The following is a 22,545-nucleotide window of genomic DNA, read 5'->3' on the forward strand; positions in this document are numbered from 1 at the left end:
AGGAAATCTGCCCAAGATAAAATAAAAAGAAATTATAGTGCTTACTCGCATAGTATGATGCCATCCTTTAAACCCAATTGAAAGTTTGCCCCAATGCTCATGCCAGTAACTTCTTCAATCCAGTTGCGAAGATCTTCTTCTATCTGGGGATCATATTTCAAAGCAATCTGCAACACAAAATAATGAAATGTCCTTTCAACAGTGTCCTTTCTCCAGTTTTAATAATGATAACTTCATATTTGATTAGGCAAGGATATTTTATGGAAATATGTAAAAATGGATCTACCATATCTCAAGCATCAATTTCACCAATTTCCATAAAATTAAATACTAAAGCATATAATGATTTTCAACTCTTCAAAAAAGAAAAAGAAAAAATGATATGGTCCCTGACAAGATATTTCCACTGGTAGGCATACTCTGCTCATGAAACGGCCACTGCAGTTCTGCATAATCCTCCTGAAATGTCACACTATTCTCAGTAGTAGACCACTTGCTTGAGATGGCAAATGGACACATCACAGCTGATCCAGAGCAGATGAACTGACTCTTAGGCCTCAGCTAGACCTAGCGGTCTAGCGGGACGGAGGGGTGAAGATCTCGAGATATTTTTATCGCGAGATCTCCCCCTCTGTTTACCCGTGGTGTGCGATGGCCTCGGAGGGCGAGGACATTGCAGCCACCATTTAAAAAAATTTCTTATAGAAGAAGAGCGCACCGACGCTCATGTGCAAAAAGGTAGGGTTTTTTAAATTTAAACTTAATTTTCCTCCTCCCCCCACCCCACCCCCAATGGGCACAGAGCTCCTGAGGAGCTCGGATAACCCGCCACAAGTTCATCCCGAGACCACAGAAAAAGCGGGCTCAAAGGCGAGGGTGAGATCCCGGGGCAAGGGAGGGATCATCCCTCCCCGATCCCAGGATCCCCTGTGCATCATGTGCGCCCCGGGATTTCGCCCCATCTAGCTAAGGCCTTAGACTGAACAGCCATAGCACTATGGCAATAGTAAACAGTAACAAAATAAAGCACAGTACATTCAAACACTCCAATTTAAAATTTGGAATCATTTCTCCATTATATTGACAAAGTAAAATATAAGCCTCCTGGGCATAAGGAGGATGGAAAGGAAGCACATATGGAGCAAGGTCCAGCAGAGAAAGCAATTAAGGGCACAATCCTATGCATGTCTAGACAGGAAAACAACAACCTTAAACTCACAGTATTCCCAGCTAGCCTGCCTGGCTGGGGAATGCTGGGAATTCTAGACCATCCAAACAAGCTCAGTAACTCCTCCAATGAACTGGGCACTTCAAACTGGGATTTAAGTGGTAGCTGGGCCCCCACCTGAAGGGATTGGCACCAAATTGCAGCCAAAGACTACCAAGGCCTGCTCTTTTTTACTTTCAGTATTACGTCCAACAGGTACATTTCAATTTAAAGAAAAGGTGCTGAAGCAGGGCAAGATTGAACTTAAGCATTCTAAAGACCAAGCAAAAGCCACAGATCTATGTGTTTTGAATGACAGTTCGCAAGATTGAGAAATATGGCTAAGAGGCTGAACTATGAAGACCCTGGTTTGAATCTTGTGTCTGCTATGAATTTACAAAGTTATCTAGCTAGAGCCACTTTCTCTTGCCCTTAGCCCCCATTCACAAAATGGGTATCACAGAGGTTTGAAATTGGTTTGGGGGAATATCCCTTTGTCAGTGTGGAGATGGACACCATAGTCAGGGATGCCCACTAACCAGTTCCCCATTTAATATTGCATATAACGGACCAGAAGTCATAGGCCTTCCAAGAAGCTGATTTGTGGTATAGTGGCTAAGGTGCTGGACTGCGAGTCGGGAGAGCCGAGTTCTAGTCCCCACTCGGCCATGGAAACCCACTGGGTGACTTTTGGCCAGTCACAGACTCTCAGCCCAGCCTACATCACAGGGTTGTTGTTGTGAGGATAAAAATGGAAAGGAGGAGGATTATGTACGCCGCCTTGGGTTCCTTGGAGGAAAAAAGGCGGGATATAAATGTAATAAGTAAAAATAAAATAAAATAAAAAATTGGAAATTGTATAGATTATAAATAGTGGACTGCCTCAGTAATAATTATGTGTTATTTTGCCTCTTAACTTCCACAGCTATTATAAATTATTAGTTATTACATAAAATTTATTTCAGTCCACCGGAAATGCAATACCAAGTCTAATTTCCCGTATTCAAGAAAAATAAGCAAAGAATATAATGGAAGATTAGTTAACATTTAGAATTTACACGTTGTGTAATAAAGTTGAATTCTTTAGCAAAGGCCAATGGGAGCACAGATAGAATTAGCTATCACAGACAAAAAATGAGAACCTCCCAAGTAAAGGAAATTGGTACCATTAATTTTCAATACCCTTATTGTTCCGTTGTTATTTTTACTTTTCAACAAAACTGTTGTCAGCTTAACATCCATAACTTGTTAGTTATGGTATCCAGGCTTATTAGCCATTTGCAGTTACTCAGTGACTGCCTGCAATTATATGTTCCAGTCCTAATTGAAACAAATGCATAAATAGGAACAGGAAAATGAGATTACATGCCCTACCAAACTAAACTCAAATACAAGCATGAATCTTGGCTTGTTAATTTGAATAACACTTAATGATTCTTCTTCACTGGAAGACTGTTATATTAATAAATACATTTAAAACTCTTGAAAATTTATTACTCCTTAATATATTTTCTAGTAGTTACTAAATTAGTGTTAGTGATGGGTAGTAAAAGGATATTTTTCCTACTTTTTCAATACAAATTTGTTTTCACTTTGGTGATTCTAAGGATGCTTACAGATGAAGCTTTTATTGTTATTATTATTATTATTTATTTATATAGCACCATCAATGTACATAGTGCTGTACAGATTACACAGTAAATAGCAAGACCCTGTCGCATAGGCTTACAATCTAATAAAGTTGTAGTAAACAATAAGGAGGGAAAGAGAATGCAAACAGGCACAGGGAAGTGTAAACAGGCACTGGGTAGGGTGAAGCTAAACAGTATAGAGTTAGAACAAACTCAATATTTAAAATATTTAAATCTCACTACTTAAAATATGGAAATTACAACAAGTTCAGACACTGATGTCTTCTATTTGTAACTTTTCAATGATTACCTACCATTTCTTACCACAAAATTCAATTAAGGAGGAAAAAGATGGAACAGCTACACAACGACTTTTGGTTCGTAGTGCTATCTGTCTGTAAACACCCTGACTGGGTTCAGACAACATGATAACCAGTGGTTTAAATAGTCGACAGTTGGTTATTTGACACACCAGGGGTTATCGTGTTGTGTGGTGGGTTTTTCTTTTAATCAACTGTTAGTTATTTGGCCGAAATAACCAATGCAAACAACCAGCACTGTGCAGAGATGGCTATTTGAACCACCATTGGTTAGTGTGTTGTATGGCAGGCACCATTGGTTATTTCCTCAGCCACCATTGGTTATTTTATTAGCCACAGAGTCAAAAGCAAGAGTAGTCAAAGAAGCAGCTGCCACTCTAGTCTAGCTGGCAAGATAGATTTTCAGAAGCAATAGCTGATGGGATACTACCAGGAGGGCTGGGGCAGGGGATTAGTGAATCAACTCTGTGTAGACTAAACACTGATCCTCAACTGTCAAGTTAATTATTACCCAATTGTTGACTAGGGTGTTGTCCGAATGCAGCCCCTAAGTTAAATTAATAATTCTGGTAAGGCTTCAATTTTATGCGGTCTTACCTAGGAGTAAGTCCTAGTAAAGTCAATTTGATGTACATCTGAGTAAACACACCTAACACTGAGCTGTAGAAGAAGAAGTAGCAACTGCTATTCCTGATTAATTAGCAAGAACAAAGCAAAGAAGTAAGATACATGTATTCGTGAAGTCTCCACAAATTGTATAAGTTATGTATTGACTCAATATTTTAATGTATGATGCATTGTTTGCTTGTACAGTGTTGCTATTAAACATGGCAAAGTATTAAGTGACAAATATAGCATTTAAAAATGTGCTCACTGTAGCATTCAATTTTGAGTTAACTTCAATGGAAACAAATGTGGAACTTGTTTCATTATCACCTTAACATAACAAAAAACAATTAAAACAAGTTAGTCTGTCTATCCTATGCAGATTTACTAGTAAGGAAGCCCATTGAACTCAATGAGATCTTCTTCAAGATAATTGGGCAGCACATGATTTTCAAAATTCTGCTGCTTAGAAATCCACAATGCAAACTGTTTATAGAGTGTCCACTTATGAATTGCCAAAAAAGAGGAAATGCATCACCCAAAAAAGGACAAAAGGGAACAATGATTTGTATATATTAATGCATGTATAGATGCACATTTAGAAATTATTATTATAATCTAAATATAGTACCTCTCATCATAGTGGGGAAGACTGTGACCAGCCTTACTCAGACTCCTGTCCAGCTGCTGCTGATGAGCAATTTCAAGGCTCAGCAATTCCGCCTGATGGTTTTTAATCTTTAAATCAGATTTGTTTTAAAGATTAAAATGGGGCTGTCCAGATTTGGACTGGACAGCTGTTCAAATAGAGGGTTGTCCTCTGTAAAAGAGGGCACATGTCCACCATACAACTTAGAAATATAGATTGCAAACCTACTCTCTTAACATGTGTTTACGCACAAATTCCTTATTACAGCCAAAAAGAAGCCTCTTCTCCACTTTACCACCACCGTGCTGAGCAAACCTACGCACTCCTACCATAGCAAGGCACTTTGCTTAGCAGATTTCTCCCACTCTTGGCAAAGAACAGTACAGCAACTTGACCATACTTGGGCTCCACACATGGTCCAACTCATGTTTCTGTTGAGAGCAGCCTCCACTTGCAGGGGCTGGGTTCTGCTTCATTATAAGGAGCTGCTCCACAACCTGCTCTCCAAATACATAAACACTGAGGAAAGCAATATTACATCCAGTGCAACTCCAGGTGTTTGAGAGCCCTTGGGCAAGACTCCTTCAATTGCTCCCCTTCCTCAATGAATCTACCTTCTCAATGCCACTGTCTTCAACTGCTATTGCCTCTCATCCTCTTTCTCATCATTGCTACTAGGGGTGTGCAGAGTGAGTATTCTCAGCCCCAAAATTCAGGGCAGAGCTTCGTTGAGGCAATTCTCTGCCCCGATTTCTAGAGCGGGTCCCCCTCTCTCCATCCCGTTGAATTACCCATCGAAGAACCGTTCCGTTTTCGGGTAACGGCTACATTATCGTCAGTGGGAAGTAACAGAAATGCTTACAGCTCTCTCAGTTTTAAAAATAAACATATGAAAATTGGCACTGTGACAGCTTTTAAAGAGGATTTTAGGCATGCCAAGGTTGGAGTAGCTCCTTGCATGCAGTGATTTATTGGGAATTTTTAAAAGTCTGAACTCAAATGTTCTCCCAGGCACCTCTTGTGGCTTGATCTATATGGCGAGGGTGAGAGAAACGAAGCAGCAGGTTAAGTGCTTAGTGCAATAATAAATAAGTAAATATAAATTAATAAATGCCACAACAGCAGCACACAGCTTTCCCAATGCCCATCCTCAGAGAGGACAGGAGGTTTGTAGGACGTGGAGGAGGAGGCACCTCCACACACTGTTGATCAGGCACATTGGAGCAAGTCGAGTCAAGGCAACAACAGCTTGGAGGAGGATGACAAGGAGGAGGTCCCCCCCTTGCACTGGAAGCCCAGCCAGCCAATAGGAGTAATAATACTGCTTACTCATTGACAATGCAAGTCCAACAGCACTTTCACACTGTGGATGACTTCTATGAGTCCAAGCAGAAATGCACAACCAACCAACCTTGCACTCCCCCTCTCCCCACACAGCCAGAACCAGCAGTTTTTATTAGTTGTGAACTGCTTGTGTGCACTGCACAACCCTAAAACACACAAACATACAAGTACAAGAAGATTTTTTAATGGGGAAGGAAATCAAACAAGAGTCACACGGACAGTGGACTGGCTTGAAGGATTTCAACTGAAATGGTTTCTTTTTTCTGATTTTTAAGTTAAAGAACAGAACAGACACATGGACACAACTGCCTTGAATGGACTTAAAAGAATATTTGAAGGAAAAATTCAAAGAGACGGCTTTTTAAAATGATTTTTTAAAGATTTTTGGATGCGCACATGCTGGGGGTGGAACAACCCAAATGAACGAAGCATTAAAGACAGACAAATGAAAAAAAACAGGTCCCCCCTCTCTCTCCTAAATAAATTCAATTTGCAACAAACGCTAAACAAATGGTATCTTTGCTCTCACTCGCTCTCTGACCGAAATGAATGCTGCCAGACTGAGAACCCAAATGAGTGCAGAATCAAGAACACCATGAGAAAAATGATTGGTATTCCCTCCCCCGAACACTGTGACTAGGGGAGAACATGGTCAAGGACAGAGCTGTGGCAATTCCTAATTGGTTAGCCACAGATGTCAAAATAAATTATCAAAAGTACCCCATCCCATCACCCCATGTTCCTCATTGGGAGGTTTCAATTGGATATAACACACACACACACACACACACACACACACACACACACACACACACACAACGGTTGAATAATTTCGGAGATGTTAGAAGCTCTGATTGGGCGTGTCTCCCCTCTGAAATTATTCTATGGGTTAGAAGTGGCCAATCTCCGCTCTGGAAGATTGAATGCTTCGCAGATATTCGCAGTTATCAGATTTTTCTGTTGCGGAACACCCCACCCCCCCAATTGCTACTGCTTGCTTCCTTGACAAACCGAGGGCCAGTGAGCAAGTCAGCAGTGACATCTGCTGCTCCTCTTTCTCACTACCACTTTTGTCTGGGCTGTAGTGAGAGGCAAACCAACAAGCAAGTTGCTATAGTGGTAAAGGAGGAGCAACTCCAGGGGGGCTCTTGTTGTGGACCCTTGACAAGTGTCCAACCACACCGACCTTTGATGCCAGCCTTGATTACATCCATGGTCATTGAATCCCAATTGCAATTTTGACAGATGCATTAATACCCCAAATCAGCTCAAAATAAAAGCAGATAGAGTAGACTCAGCTTGTTTTTAAATTTAAAGTCCAATATCTAATAATTTTAAATCAATGAATAATACAATATGTAGTTGTATAATATGCAGTAATGTGAACTTGTTACTTCTTTTCTGGCTGGGGCCCTTTTTAATAGAACAGAGATGTGGCTAAAAGATCATGTCATTGCAAAAGGCATTTCAGAGAGAACTGGCAATTTAAATGGAGAGCACAAAGGATGACTAATGTTTGTATCCAGACCAACATTGCCAAGGAATGTCATCCATTCTGTCATTTCTGCAAAGTCAACTTTTTTTCAATCTTCATTTCGCAACGTTTTTGCACAGTTGAAATCTGATATTTTCATGTCGAGTCAAGAAATAGAATTTCAATGCCTTGAAATCCTTCTATCATCACTATGCTCCGTTAAACCTGGAGCAGCACATGGCATTTTATCAAAAGCTCCAAAAATGTTTACTTTGGATTTCTACACACACTCAACCAGACAATCCAGGATTTCTCAAGAAGTTTTCCTCCCTCTTTTTTTCTTCTTCACAGCATCATTAGAGTGTCTCTCGGGTAGACCTGCAGCGTTCAGGCAAATGAATTGTGTGTGTTGCGAGAGATCTAGGGGTTATTTCATTAGCTCAGATTCTGATGCTCCATCATCTCTAATGCTTTCATAGTAATGAAAGCATTAGATATGATGCTATTGGAGGCCAAGTGGGCCTTAATTCCTAAGAATCCAAAAGAAGGCAGAATTACTATTCTCCTAAAGATTAGGGCATATCCTACCCTGCATTCCTACAGGTTCAAGAGTTTTCAAACTGGAAAGCCTTCCCAAATAGCATTACAGTTTACAGGCTATGTGTATGTCTCAATTACTTGGAAGTACACAAAAAGACAGAACCTGGCACTGGATACAGAACCAGCTACCAGAGAATCCCATTTGTCATAGTTTCTTACCCTTATGGCTGTGAAGTTATGCTTGAGAAGCCAGTTTCAGACTTGATGTACACATACAGTAAACACATGGAGGAGGGGAGAGTGGGATCAAGCCACTATCCCTACCCTCTTCGACTTTCCTGGACAGCCCATCCATGACCTTTGTGCACAGAGCCAGAGGTCTGAAAAGGGGAACACGCAGTTGTACACATGTAGGTGGTCCACACAATTATGTATCAGGGGTGGGGTCAGCAGAGTGTGCAATGTTGCAAATGGGGCCAGGAGGCGCAGTCTCACTCCTTCCATGTGCACACTGTAAACATGTAGAAGGTCTGAACAAGCCTAAAGAGTGTGGCCGATTCCTACTGAATTCTCAGGCCTTAGCTAGACCTAAGGTTTATCCCGGGATCATCCCATGGTCATCCCTGCCTGCTCCCGGGATCCCCTATGTGACATTTACATGAACAGGGATGACCCTGGGATGATCCCGGGATAAAACTTAGGTCTAGCTAAGGCATCAGAATCCAGTGACTTTCCAGAGATTGGGGGAAGGAATTCAGTGATCTGTTGAGCATGTTGGATTTTCTCCATGGCTAACAAAATCATAATAAAGACTAATAAAAGCATGCAACATAAGAAATATATAAATTTGTTACCTTGCAGGGTTGTTGTGAGGGTAAGAGAGGAAAAAAGAAATGAATTTAATTTGTTTAAAGGTTAGCTCACAGGCCTAGCACCTGCTTGCTACTTTAAGAAGATTATCTCACAGACATATATCTTAGGTGGCCCAAACAAGAGACATTTATTATTTATCAAATAAATTTTATAAACATTATTCATGGACCCGAGCAACACCAGGCATATCAGCTAGTGAGTAAATAAAATTAAAGAATTAAAGTGTTCTCTCATTAATTTTATACATATGTGGACAAGTCTGCTGTTATAGAAGAGGAACGTCATCAGCTTTTAATTAAATGGGTTAATCGGAAGAACATATTGTTTTCTCCCACAGTGCTATGGGATGAACTGAACTACATAATAAAACAAAGAGGATAAAATACATTACTATGTAATACGTGAAACAATAAAACATAACTACATCTTGCCATTTTAAAATGTAAGTTGTTGGTTTTTTTAGTGTTTCTTCTAAAAGAGACATGGGAGATGGGAAGGGGTCTGAAAACGTCTCAAAGAACAGCTGTGATGTGCCAGGACAGTTATGTAGATCTTTCAGGGGGGTAGGGCTGCCCCTGTGTGTGGCCTCTAGCTGGCTCTGGCTCCCTTACTAGGCAGTAAGGCTGAGGTTTAGCTTCAGGGGACCAAGTCACTTCTAGTGCTGCTGCAGTTTAAACTAATTCACAAAACCAGACTCCCAGTTGTAATCAATGAGCTAATCTGTTTTTAAATTTGACTTTCCAGTGTATTATTCGCAAATGAAAAACATTACAGTATTATATTGCTAGTGGCTAAAATCAACAAATCCAGCAAAACTATAGGCACATGGCTGAAAATTATGCATGCAGCCACAGGTTTCTTTGAAGTTTCTACTGTAGCAGCTCACAAGGCTAAACAGGAAAAACACACCCCGCACAGCTACGGCGCAGCTACAAGTAAAATGTCAATGTGTTCTTTGCCATGTGTCTTCCTTTACAGCCATAATAGCTACAGTATGTGCTAATGAACTGTCCATCCACACAATGCACACCCTCTCACACACATTTACTTCTCAAAAAGTAAAGTATTGTACTTCAAATTTCTCCCTTAAAAGGGGATCACTACGACAGTAAATCATACTCAAGTTTCCATGACTTTTATCTGAGCAATTTGAGTTTACCTCAGTACCCTTTCCTATTAGAAATAGATTATTGGTACAAGGGATACATATATAGTCATTTCTACTGAATTTAGCCAGAAGGGGACTCCTAGAACACCGGGAAGATGATGTTTTAACAGCCAATGATGGGACTTTGTCTAAGAAGGAAGAACATGCCCCATAACTACAAGTGAAGGATCATCTTTTTCCATATTAACCGTCCAGAATGCTTTATCTTCAGAGGTCTCATCCACACATCGAAGTGGCATGTTTTACACCCACACATCTCTCCTGAAATGCTGTTGTGGGGGGCCGGTGGACTCCCTGGAGCAGCATGGCAGGGGGTTGCAGAGGGAAGGGGTAATTGGTGAAGATTGCCTCGCTGTCCCCTTCCTCCATCAGGAAGCCTATGCTGGGTCCCAGAGTCTGCTGTGAATGGAAAGACCCTTCTATTCATGGAATGGCTTAACCAAAACACTACACAGGCTCAAGATATTCCCCAGTGAAGTACACAGAAACCTGAAACTAATGGGCAGTAACTAAAACATGATTCTGCCAGGCTGAAAACCAAAGGGGATGGCAAATTGCTTGGATTAACTACTGTGTTGTGCATACAATTGAAATTAGTGTATGATGGTAGATAATTAGTGGTTTAACACATAGAAGAGATTATTTGGTTCCACATAGGTTTGTTTGCTATCTGGCTACTCAAAAATTACTATATTTTAGTCTAGCTGCTCATTTTTAAGGAACTGGTTTCTTTTAAGTATATAACACATACTATGAAGTTTTTATAACCTGTTTTTCTTTTCTTTAACCCTCTGTCAACAGGTGCCGTCAATAACAACCTGACAGCACTGAAAAAAATGTACAGCAACTTTTCTGACAGTCTTTCACAACTCTATATTCCAGGTAGTTTTCAGCCATGAGGTGGTATCCTTTTTAATGATTTTTTTGAAACAACAAAAAAAAATCAATGTTTCTACTTGTATGGCTTTTGGGATTAATTCTACCCTTACTGGAATTACTGGAACAATTGAAAAATCATCCATATTAGCAGCAAGGGATCAAAGTGGTCCCTGTTAAATGCTGTTTAAATTTATTAGGTCCTTGTCATGGCTGCAAATAGTTAGGCCAGAACCTGTTCCATCCATTTCATTTCAAGGAGCATAAAGAGTATTTTCATAATGGGCAAATTACTCACTTTGCTTAACATCATGACAAATGGTATCGGGGGTCAGTATTACCCCACAGGTTTACAAAATCCCTTTACAAACCTGCATTTTAAAAAAACATTTTTACCCTGTTAGAACCTTTTTCATGACCCAGCAAAACTGGTCTTTCATCATAGCTAATATTTTATTCCAAACATACTAATCTGGTTTTTTGGTTTATTTTGGCCCCAACTGAAAGACTTTCTAACTGCTTTGTACCATATAAGAATGTTACAACTGTTGAATAATAAGTGCCATTCAGTAGAAGGTGTGCAATAAGGCAGTATACACCATCCAAACCCACAAAGTATGACATAAAATTCTGGTAGTGTTTATGTTTATGATGCTGATGTATAAAAAGGTGCTCCAGCAACTCAAAATGTAGGCCAAGCAGGATTGATGAACTAACATAGCACATTTTCAGAGTCCCAGATGTATTTTAACAACTGATAACTTTTTCATCAGTGTGTCATTAGCCAAGGAATATGCTAAGAAAAACATGGCTCTAGTAGGCACATCGGGAAAAACAACCACCAGAAATTCCTCCAAAGTTCCACAGTAGCATTTGGGGTTTTCAAAAAGATTTGACACTTGATGGTTATGTACCAGAGAAATGGCAGTGATTCTTCTTTTTGTAATGCATAGATGTAGCAATCACAGATTACAATTAGGGCTGTGAACAGTCCTCCCAATTTGCCTCGGAGGCTGTTTTGGAGTCTCTGAAATGGCTCCGATTTGATTGGGGGGCCCTTCGGAGTAAGATTGATCCCAATTTTGTTTTTCTGAAACAAGGATAGTCTCAATAAAGGCCTGATTTTTCTTCTTGCAAATGATGTTATGCTTAATAACTTTCACCAAGTATTTCATTTGTATGACTTTCTTAGGGTTCATTTCCCCACAATATCAGAATAAAACAATATCTTTTTTCTATTGATGGAGGTTTAAAGCCACAAATTAAACTCTTGTATACTGCACCAGAACATCTATACCATATGAAATTGTGATATATCCCAGTCTCTTACCATGAATACCAGGGAGGAACTGCAACATATTCTGGTTTAAGTCTGTCTCCAGGCCAATTTCCCCCCCAGAGAAAACATTATAAAAGCAGTAACTGTCCTGCAATAGCTATATAAAGGGATTTCCCTCCATACTTCAAGCAAATAAATTAAAAGTAATTGTGCTGCTTTGAAACTGGAGGGGAAAATCAGTAGTGCAATGGTGTGTTGCTGCTCTTCTCATTGAATATAAGTAAATATAACATTCTGCTGCTTGTTATCTCATTGTTGCTTGTTTCTATTTTGCTGCTACCACATATATGTACAGCACACGAAGATCGGCCCAAGAACAATTAAATAATCAGGGACAAATTAAAATAAAATAAAGAAAATTGCAACAGCCAGATAGTGAACAATCTAATTTCCACTTGAACAAAACTCGGCATGCTGTCTTATAATAAGAAAAATTTCAGTAATATTGGTGGACTGGCCAAATAAACAATGAAAATATTGTAGCAATCTTGAAGATTCTCAGTAGATCATTCCTTTTTGCCACTTACTCCTTTGAAAATGCAATGCAATTTTGGCTACATTCTTGAAACCACCCACCCAAGAGAAATGTCAGTGTATCTTACTGATAGAGCAGTTAAAATGTTTTAGTAATGCAGCATTTTTTTCTTTAGAAACATTAAGTTCTTTTACATCTAAAAGAATGATGAGTTCAATATAATTAACTAGAAATCTCCCACGCAGGCTGACAACTTGAGGGGTTAAGTTGAAACTGGGGTTGACATACTAGTGTAACTATGTTTCTCTGGAAAATTCAAAATTGAATTTATGGTTCCAGCTGACCTCTTAATTCCACCTGTCTGAATGATGAGAGAAAGGATGTTGGTGGAGGTTGCCCTCACAATTTGTTGATATCAGTCACCAAAGAAAATTAAATCATATTGAAGGAAGAAGAAAGTGCTAAACAAATGAGAAACACAGGAAAACTTTCAGAAAATGACACAAAAATTGTATTTACCCTTTTAGTCCATAGGAAAAAATTCCAGATGCTAATAAAGGACAATTCCTTTATTAGCATCAATCACAATGTCATAAAGTTATGAGCAAGTTTTCGAGTTACTCAGAACTCTTCACCAGGCTGGATATTAAGCAAACTGTGTGGGGAAGTTGGACATAATGTTTATGGCCACAAGGTCTGCTGTTATAACTATCTTCAGATGGAATGCAGGAAGATTTACACAGACATAATTAGATAAGCCTAAAAAGTTACAAGACAGACCACAGTATGTACCTAGGTCAGGGGTGGACAGTAGATCGGCAGATGTTTCGGACTTCAATTCCCAGCATTCCTGACCATTAGACATGATGGCAGGGGCTTCTGGGAGTTGAAATCAAAACATATGGAGATGTACTTTCTGCCCACCCCTGACCTAGGGCATTGAGATTCTTTGCCATCCATCCTGTATTAGCTCTCTGGTGACAGAATATACATTATCGAGAGAGCAGTATAAATATATATCCCTTCTACATCATGCTGATCACTCTGTCACTAACATATACTAACAAAGTTAAGAATGTATACTTTCAACATCTGTGGATGGTTCCATAGGGTACATAAGGGAGGAGAATCAAAGAACAGTAGCACTCTAGACCTCTTCAACAGAGCATGACAGATGATGAAGGAATGGTTCTTTAAATATGCTTTTGTAATAGAAAGTGGGAATGGCCTACTAAGGGGAAGGTAGAATATGCTTTATTCATTCATAATTCCTGCTATTCCTATCTGTAACAGCAACATATATTTCAGCTCCTACTGAAAAGTAAAACAGTGACTTATGTGGGTAATATGTCTGAGATATTGCTGTACATATCTGCATATTACGTTCATTTCTAGACTCTCCCCTCAAATCTTTGATACCAATGAAGAATACTGGCTTCTGTACTAAAAGTCTGAAAATTGGCAGGACATGCACTAATTCACAGCATTCCAGAGAAGTCCATGGTGAATGGGTAGTATGAACAGTTTGAGGACTCCTACTCAGAGAAACCCAAGTCAAGATGGATCATTCTTCTGTCCTGAAGCAAATGCATCAGGGAGGTCCTGTAACTTTGTCAACTGTTCAAATGAGCGATCACAGACAGGGTCTATGTGAAATCAAATGTGGCTATTTCAACATGCATGTTTACTAGTAAATGCACCCAGAGAATACTACTGTATGCAATCACTAACACAGCCATCTTGATTGTTACTACAAGATTAAATATCCTCTGAGAAAGACCTTAAAGTGCAGCTATGTTCAGGGTAGGGGGCAGGATTTTACATATTATATATACAAAACATTTCAGACACCTTCCCACACCGTGTTCTGCATTAATTTCAGAGGCAACTCACAACACAACCCTATACAAGTCTACTCAGAAATAAGTCCCACTGAGTCCAACGGGACTTACTCCAAGGTGTGTTTAGATTGCAGCTTTATTGTGTTTTAAAGGCATGTTAATGCAATCAGACACCACAGATTTTGACCTGGGAAAACTCTAGATGTATTGCCATGGGATCTGCTCTCTCTGTACATGCATTGAGGCCACCACTGGCCCTACCATTAGGTATAGTGATGTGGCCACTTCAGGTAACTGATCTGGGGTGTCATGAAAGAGCAGCACATTGTTACTGATTTGATGTATTATATTTTCATGTCAGGGAGGGGGAAAGTTGCTTGTGAGATTTTCTGTTTCAGGTACCAAAATACTATGGCTGGTCTTGGGGATTATGTAACTTGATGAGGGAACCATTTGCAGCTCTACCTCAGGCAGTAAATTATCTGGGGCCAGCCCTGATATGCTTCATGCAGCCTATGTAAGTTAATAAAATGGTGGCTGATTCAGAATAAACTACAATTTCCCATGCACCATTCAAAGGCAGCCCCACATAGAAAACAGTACAATAATCCAACCTGGATGTGATTATGGCATGGAACACTGTTCTAGATTGTTTTCTCTAGGAATGGGCCCAGCTGGCACACTACATTCTTGGCCATACCTGCCCAGAATCCAAGCATGTATCCAAACTGAATGCCTGAACTTTGAATGTAACCCCAACCAACACAATCTGTATACCTATTCCTGATCCCCAAAATATCCATCTTGTCTGGATTAAGTTTCTGTTTGTTCACCCTTATCCAGTCCTTATCCAGATATTAATTCTGCACTTCTGCAGTATCTCTGGGATTTGATGGAAAGAAGAGATAAGGCCGGGATGTCCTCAGCGTACTGACAACACCATCCTCCAAATCTCTGAACAATATCCATCAGCAGTTTTATGTAGTTGTTAAATGTCATGGGAGAGCTCTAGGATGTGGAACTAAAATTTTCTAGAACTGCCTTCTGAATACATAAATGTATCTAATGTGTGCAATTATCTTCTCCTTGTGTTGTACGTTATAATATGGATGAAATGGGCCACCACTCTTTAAATTCATTCAATTCTACAAAGTTACATTTAGCACTTGGTCCTATACATTATAGTCAGTCAGGGCAAACACTTTAATTGTAACATACAAATTCCTGTGAGTTAAACTAAGTTACAATATGAACTGATATACTATTACACTTGACTGAAGTACAAGATACTTAAACATGTGGGTCCAGCTACAGTATTGTGCACTCTCTTGGGATAGATGAGGTAGGAATCTCCACACACAGTTAGAAAATGTATGCTTAACTACTTTTACCTATCATCCCAATGATGCAGTACATTAAAAGAATGAAGAGAGAATTACTCTGAAAAACTCTTCTGCTTGATCACACAACATTACATCACTACTTCCTCTGAAAAACATTTGGGATTTCTAAGGAAATACCACCTAATTTGCAATGTAAGATACCTATAAAGCTATCTGCTGTGATACCACAGTTTGTGTGTGCATGTGCGTGCTTTGCCACAAAGAAATTTTAACTCATGGAAGCAATGAAGACAGCAACTCATTTTTAAATGGAAAGGGTCTGAAACTTCATACAACTCACTCTCTCTCTCTCCTTCACTGCCCCCTACCTTTCCTCTCAGCCCCCTTTCTTCCTTTCCTTTCCTTTATGCTTCTTTGTTGTAATTTATTTAATTATATAATTAATGTATTGTACACCTCATTTATATGAAAAATATCAAATGTTTTGTTATATTTGAAAGTTATTTGTTTATTCTATTACAAAAGATATAGGACCTTTTTCAAACAGCACACTAAGCTATGGATAGACCGCTAACAATTTTGCAGCAAATGGTTAGTGAGCATGTTTAAACTGTGGTTATGCAGCCACCATGGTTAGGAATGGGTCACACGACATGCTGTCATGGTTCACATGACATGCTAAGCCACAATGTTTAGCTCAAAATGCTTAATCACCATGGCTTAGCATGTCGTCTGAACAGGGTCATAACCTTCATGGTCTGAAATTGAACCACCATAGTCTCACCTTATCTTTTTCTTGTCTTCCACCTGACACTACATGAGTATAGCCATATGATTCATGTGTGAATCCCTTAACAATCTCCCAAACTCTACCATGTCCATATTATTGCGGCTATCAACTGTTTGGAAAGGGACTGTGAAACTTCTGTGCTGTACACCATCAACTACATCATTAATGTTACATACATGTCAAAAAGAAGTAAAAACAAATGATCCAGCAGAGTTTAGGAGAACAGGCATAGTGGACAGGGCAGAGTCAAATGTCAGAACTATCTCTCCCACCCTTTCATCCCAGTGGACTAATAACAGCATTGCATCCAGAAAAGAAAGGTTTTGAACTGTTAACCCTGATGCTTATTGCCTGGAGAGTCCCTGATTGGAGAAGGGTTGCTATTCCTAGAGCCACAGCAAAATATTTTTGACTGGGTTGTGACACTAACAGTGAGGAAGTACTTGCCAGAGCCTCAAACTTGCCAGATACTATGTACCAGATAGGTCTGAAACCATGTCAGTATTGTGCTATGCTGTGCTGCAAATAGTTCAATTAAGGCTCCCAATATTATATAACAAAATGTTTATAGTACTTGTTCACATAATTGATTAATAGCCTGGTTCTATCACTCTATACAGAATTAGGTGTGCCTAATCCAATTGAAATTAATGACATTACACATGCCTCTGCCCAGGTTTATGCTGCAAACAGAGTCCTTCAAACTAATGTTCGAGTTTTGGTCATCTATACTGACCTGTTTTCTAGTGTTTTAGCATGTAGCTTGCCTAATAGAGTGTAAACTGCTGTTGTGCCACAAATCCTCAATGTTATCTACCTGTTGGGCTTCCTCTACAAGACAGCTATCTAAGATGAATAGGTCCAGTGTACACTGCGGTCCTATCTTCAACCTATCTGAATGTTCTAGGCTCCAGAGTAAAGCAAATATTTTTACTGTGGTAGGCTACTTTGGGCTCATCTGCACCAAGCAGGATATTCCACTATGAAAGTGGTATGAAAGTGGTATATAAAAGGTGGGAGCCACACTACTGCTTTATAGCAGTATTGAAGTGCATTGACAACAGTTGGGGCCCCTTGACACATACCATAAACCACTTTCATACCGCTTTCAGAGTGTTATATCCTGCTTGGTGTAGATGTGTCATGGGCCCCAACAGTTGTCAGTGCCCTTCAGTACCACTATAAAGCAGTAGTGTAGATTCTGCAGTGCACTTCAATGCCTCTATAAAGCAGTTGTGAGGTCCTGCCTTTTATATACCATTTTTATACTACTTTCATAGTGGAATATCCTGGGTGGTGTAGATGAGGCCTATGTTTAACAAACCTTCAAACAGGCAATGAAGTGGGGCAGTAAATTATTATTATTTTCCAGCTAGACTTCATTCTCTGCTAATGAGAATCTGAAAGAATAATGTTCCTTACTTCCCATATATCTTCACAGTCTCTTCCTGTTTTCCTATGAATTTGTAGAGGCCTACTATGTAGGAAATCCTTTTGTCTATTTTTAAATAACATGTTCTGTATCATTAATTCTTTCCCTCATGAAGGTGAGAGAAACGCATATTCTAATCCTGTACCATTTCAAAGAGACAGGGCTATTGTGACTTTTCTCAACTTCTACTCTTTCACTAAATATCACTACCATTAGAATTACAAACATTTCCCCTTACGGCTCAGGAGCAGGATTACCAGTTGATTCTTACTCAGACCTTGGTTGTAAGCAGTGGGCAATGTATAATTTTTGTATATTTTAATAAATCAGTATAATCAAATGGGAAAGAGAAAATCTTTAGGAATGAAATATTGCCTTGAAATGCAACTTTGAATACTTGCTTCAGTCAACTATGGAGAGTAAGATGGAAGAAAGGAAGTTGGTTCTTACTCTGGGAGGAAAAAAAACTTAATATAAAAGACCAAAAACTATTATAACTTTCAATATACCAAGATCAAGTACAAGCAGAGTCAACAGACAGTCCTCTGTCATCTTCAGCTTAGTCTTACTGCTTTATTTGTTCCTTGCTTCTTCTTTTAGAACATAAACAAGTTTTTTAACACCAGAAAAACATTTCAACTGAATTATAACTCTGAGAAGTAGACTTTATCAGACATATTGCTTCTTATTCATAATCAGTTCAGTGTGGTCTCCAAAACAGTCAGAGAATTTTTTCTGAAGCAAAAAAGAGACATGGGGAATAAATTACAACATTTGTTATCTCTTAGGCCTTATAGTCCGCAACGGAGGAGGGAAGATCTCATGTTGTGATTAATGCAAGATCCCTCCTTTGTTTACACATGAGGTGTGACGACCTTAGGAAGAGAGGCGTTGCGGCCGCCATTTTTTATTTTTAAAGAGGATGGAGCACATGAATGCTCAAGCACTAAAGGTAAGTTTTTTTTTTAAAAAAGAATTACTTTCCTTGCTTCCCCCAACCTAACACCGATGGGCGCAGTGCTCCTGAGGAGTGCTGCACCCTGTGCGCGGCTCCCGGCTCTGTGCAAGGAATCACGCGGAGCCGGGTCAAACCGTGGCAATGGGCCACACGTTCTATGGTCTCAGGCTCAGCCCGGGACCGCAGAAAAAGCGAGCCCAAAGGGGAGGGCACTATCCCGGGGATGATCCCTCCCTGATACCGGGTTCCCCTTTGCATCATGTGGATGCACAGGGACGATCCCGGGGTTTGCCCCATGATAAAGCCTGGTCTAGCTAAGGCCTTTGTCATGTAGCACACTGTTAATTTTTACTCAGGGCTCATCTACACCAAGCAGAATATTCCACTATGGAAGTGATATATAAAAGGCAGGAGCCACACCAAGCAGGATATAGTGGTATGAAAGTGGTATATGGTATGTGCCAATGGGCCCCAGCAGTTGTCACTGCACTTCAATACTGCTTATATACTGCTTTCATAGTGGAATTTCCTGTTTGGTGTAGATGAGCCTTCAGAAATAATATCTGTGTTCATTGGGGCTTACTCTCAGAGAAGTATACATAGGATTGCAGCACTATTTTCTTACCTGTAATCTAGGAGCTATGAAGTTGTGAAGATCAGACAGTAGTGTGGCCAGGGCTACCAGAGTTGAAGCACCATAACTTTATCATTAATTGGGATGAGTCTGTCATCTGCCACCCCTCCAGACCTCTTGATTACCTCTGAGCTTAACATCAATAGTCCAAGTATTTAGGGGGAACTGATTTTCTCAGCAACAATATATTGTTGTGAGCTATCCCTGCTTGTAATTAAGGGTTACTTTTGTTTCCTCCCCCCCCCTAAAAAAAATTGAAAAATTGAATAGCTTTGGATTATGAAATATTTTCTTTTGGAATTTAAGACAAAGTATTTATATATTGTTATCCAGTTTTCACTCCTCCAAAATTATTTTTAAAAAACTAGGTAATAAGAGCACTTTTATAGAAAGAGCAGAGATGTCAAATGTCTGGAAATAATGAAGCCATGAAGAAAAGTGTCTTTTAATCCTCTCTGTATGATTCCCTGCATAGTTATTTCTTTCACTTCTTATTGAAATTATTAATCTAAAGTATATTTTACTGATAGACACAGATATAGAGCACACATGGATATAGAGCAACACAGCTTCCTGTATTTTGGACTCTCTTTGGGGTTGTGGCTATTGTGATGAGTGCCTGCACTCATAATACTAGAACCCGGGGTCATCCCATTAAGCTGATTGGTGGCAGATTCAGGACAGATAAAAGGAAGTACTTCTTCACACAATGTATAGTTAAACTATGGAATTAACTACCACAAGATGTAGTGATGGCCACCAGTTTGGATGGCTTTAAAAGGGGTTAGATAAATTTGTGGAGGAGAAGGCTATCAATGGCTACTAACCCTGATGGTTATGTGCTACCACCAGTATCAGAGCCAGTTGCTGGGGAATATGGATGAGAGAGTGGTGTTGCACTCGTATCCTGCTTGTGGGTTCCTGGTCGATAGCTGGTTGGCCACTGTGTGAACAGAGTGCTAGACTAGATGGACCTTTGATCTGATCCAGCATGGCTGTTCTTATGTTTTTAAAATATATCACTAAACCATTAGTGAGGATCCAAATAAGATTTACAGCACCTTAAAAGTTATTGCAGTTTTCTTATTAGAAGCTAACTATGAAAGAATAATGCCTGAATAAAGTCCATGTACATGGAAATTAGAAAGCTAAGAAAAGGACAAATACCACTGGGCCTGTAATCCTAAACACACTTATCAAGAAGTCAGTTCCACTAACTTCCACTGAACTTACTTCCATGTAAATATATTTATGACTGGAGTGTAAGACTCCACTTGGAAGTAAATTCTACTGAAACAAATGGGATATTAAATAGAATTGATTTGTAAAGCAGAAATAAAAACCAAACAATGAAAGGTTGGTTCATATTGCAATCAAAATTGCAAAAATGAGAGAATATGGGAATGTTGATCCTCTGCAAATATGTAGTTCTGACTCTGTCTATTGAAAATGTCTACTAAAAGACAACTATAATTGAAATAGCTTCTTTGTACAAAGCATCTGACAAGGTAACTTAGTCCTAAATCAGACCAAATAATTTGGTCTGATTTACCAAATGGTACAACCAGCTCTGGCTACTCAAAAGGGCTTTGGACCTATGTTTTTTGAACAGCGTGCTCACATAGCAAACTACTTTTCAATATGAGAGAATTTTCAGTAGTTTTTTGTGTTATAATATAGAGATGTGCTATTTAAAGGGCAAAAAGTCAAAACAATCCCACAAGCATGACCAAGATGTGCTGTGATCTTGAGTACAGATGCACCAAAATTCTTGAACAAATTAATTATGTTAAAGCAACATTGTACTTTAAAATAGTACTGAATTGTCAAGCCACAATAATTAAACATTGTACTGCAGAAAACAGGTCAGTAACTGAACAAAACAAAACAAAACAAAACAAAAATCTGCAGAATGAGAAGGAAAAGGCCCTTTCCACTGACCTGCCTGGCCAAATCCTCTTGGACTCAATCCCTCTTCAGTTTAACAAAAGGGAAGAGAAAAAGTGAGACACTTTCCTCTGGCCAGCTTGACCCAGCTCAATTGCCAAGGGCCTTCCATCTGCAGCCAGCCACTATGCAGGAGAGAAAGAAGAGGCTGTAAGGTCTCTTCTATTAACCTGCTTTGGCCCATTTATATCTTTTGTTACTTTGGGATTTTTTCTGTTGAAAAAGAAAGATGGATTATAAATATATAATATAAATAAATAGTGTGTCTGTGGAAATGTATTCTGCATATTTACATATAACAGACTAACACTTCCCATATCTCTTGGTCCAACACCTTTAAAATTGTTTTTTTTTTTAAGTTAAAACAGTACACCTTTCTTTCTTTTTGTGTCCCTAATAGATCAATTATCTGGTTGCCAGAAACAAACGTATCAATAGTTTTTAAGAAATGTCTTAGAATACTCCTGGTTTTTCCCCAAGAGGTGTCAATCAATCAATCAATCGCATGGGCCCCATTATTCTGTGACTGTAAGACATAGTTAGGCTATAATAAAAACTGTAATAGTTTTTCTAATTGATCAGAAAGTCTACATTGTTCAAGCATATGGATGGTTATATAGAAACAAATTAATTTTGTCCATTTGTACTGTTATAGTGCACTATGCATTTTAGTCTGAGGAAAAAATTATAGCTCAGATCTATCAATAGTGTAAGTCTAACGTCTGTTCTCACAAGTAGATCAGAAAAGCATAATCAAAATAAACAGATGGAAAAGCAACTGTAACACAAAACACCTGTAGCACCACATTTAGGATGCAATCCTATCTACCCTTAAGCGAGAGTAAGCCCACTGGAATTACTAGGACTTACTTAATATGAAACATACATAGCATTGAGCCACATGATATTTTAAAATCCATACTAAGGCAAAAATCCAGCTAAATAAGTGAAACTTACTTGGAGCACAAAAATACAGTAAGCACATAGGAATTGTTTGTTCCATTGCCAAAAGCTTGCATTTTTGTAAGTTGAAATATTCAGCTGTTGTTATTCGCATTTTGCTATGTATCAAATGTCACCTTGTCAGTTTATATGACT

The 22,545-nt window shown here is 39.1% G+C and overlaps 1 protein-coding gene across 1 annotated transcript in view; it reads right to left on the minus strand.

Moving 5' to 3' along the window:
• Nucleotides 1–22,545, minus strand: part of CNN3 (calponin 3) — a 36,983-nt gene that overhangs the window by 11,612 nt on the left and 2,826 nt on the right. Inside the window, exon 2 of the mRNA XM_063136044.1 lies at nucleotides 46–167. Coding sequence (XP_062992114.1) covers nucleotides 46–167 — 122 coding nt within the window. The remainder of the gene's footprint in view (nucleotides 1–45; nucleotides 168–22,545) is intronic.

The sequence above is a fragment of the Elgaria multicarinata genome, chromosome 1 (genome assembly GCF_023053635.1).
Source record: "Elgaria multicarinata webbii isolate HBS135686 ecotype San Diego chromosome 1, rElgMul1.1.pri, whole genome shotgun sequence".
Classification (NCBI taxonomy): domain Eukaryota; kingdom Metazoa; phylum Chordata; class Lepidosauria; order Squamata; family Anguidae; genus Elgaria; species Elgaria multicarinata.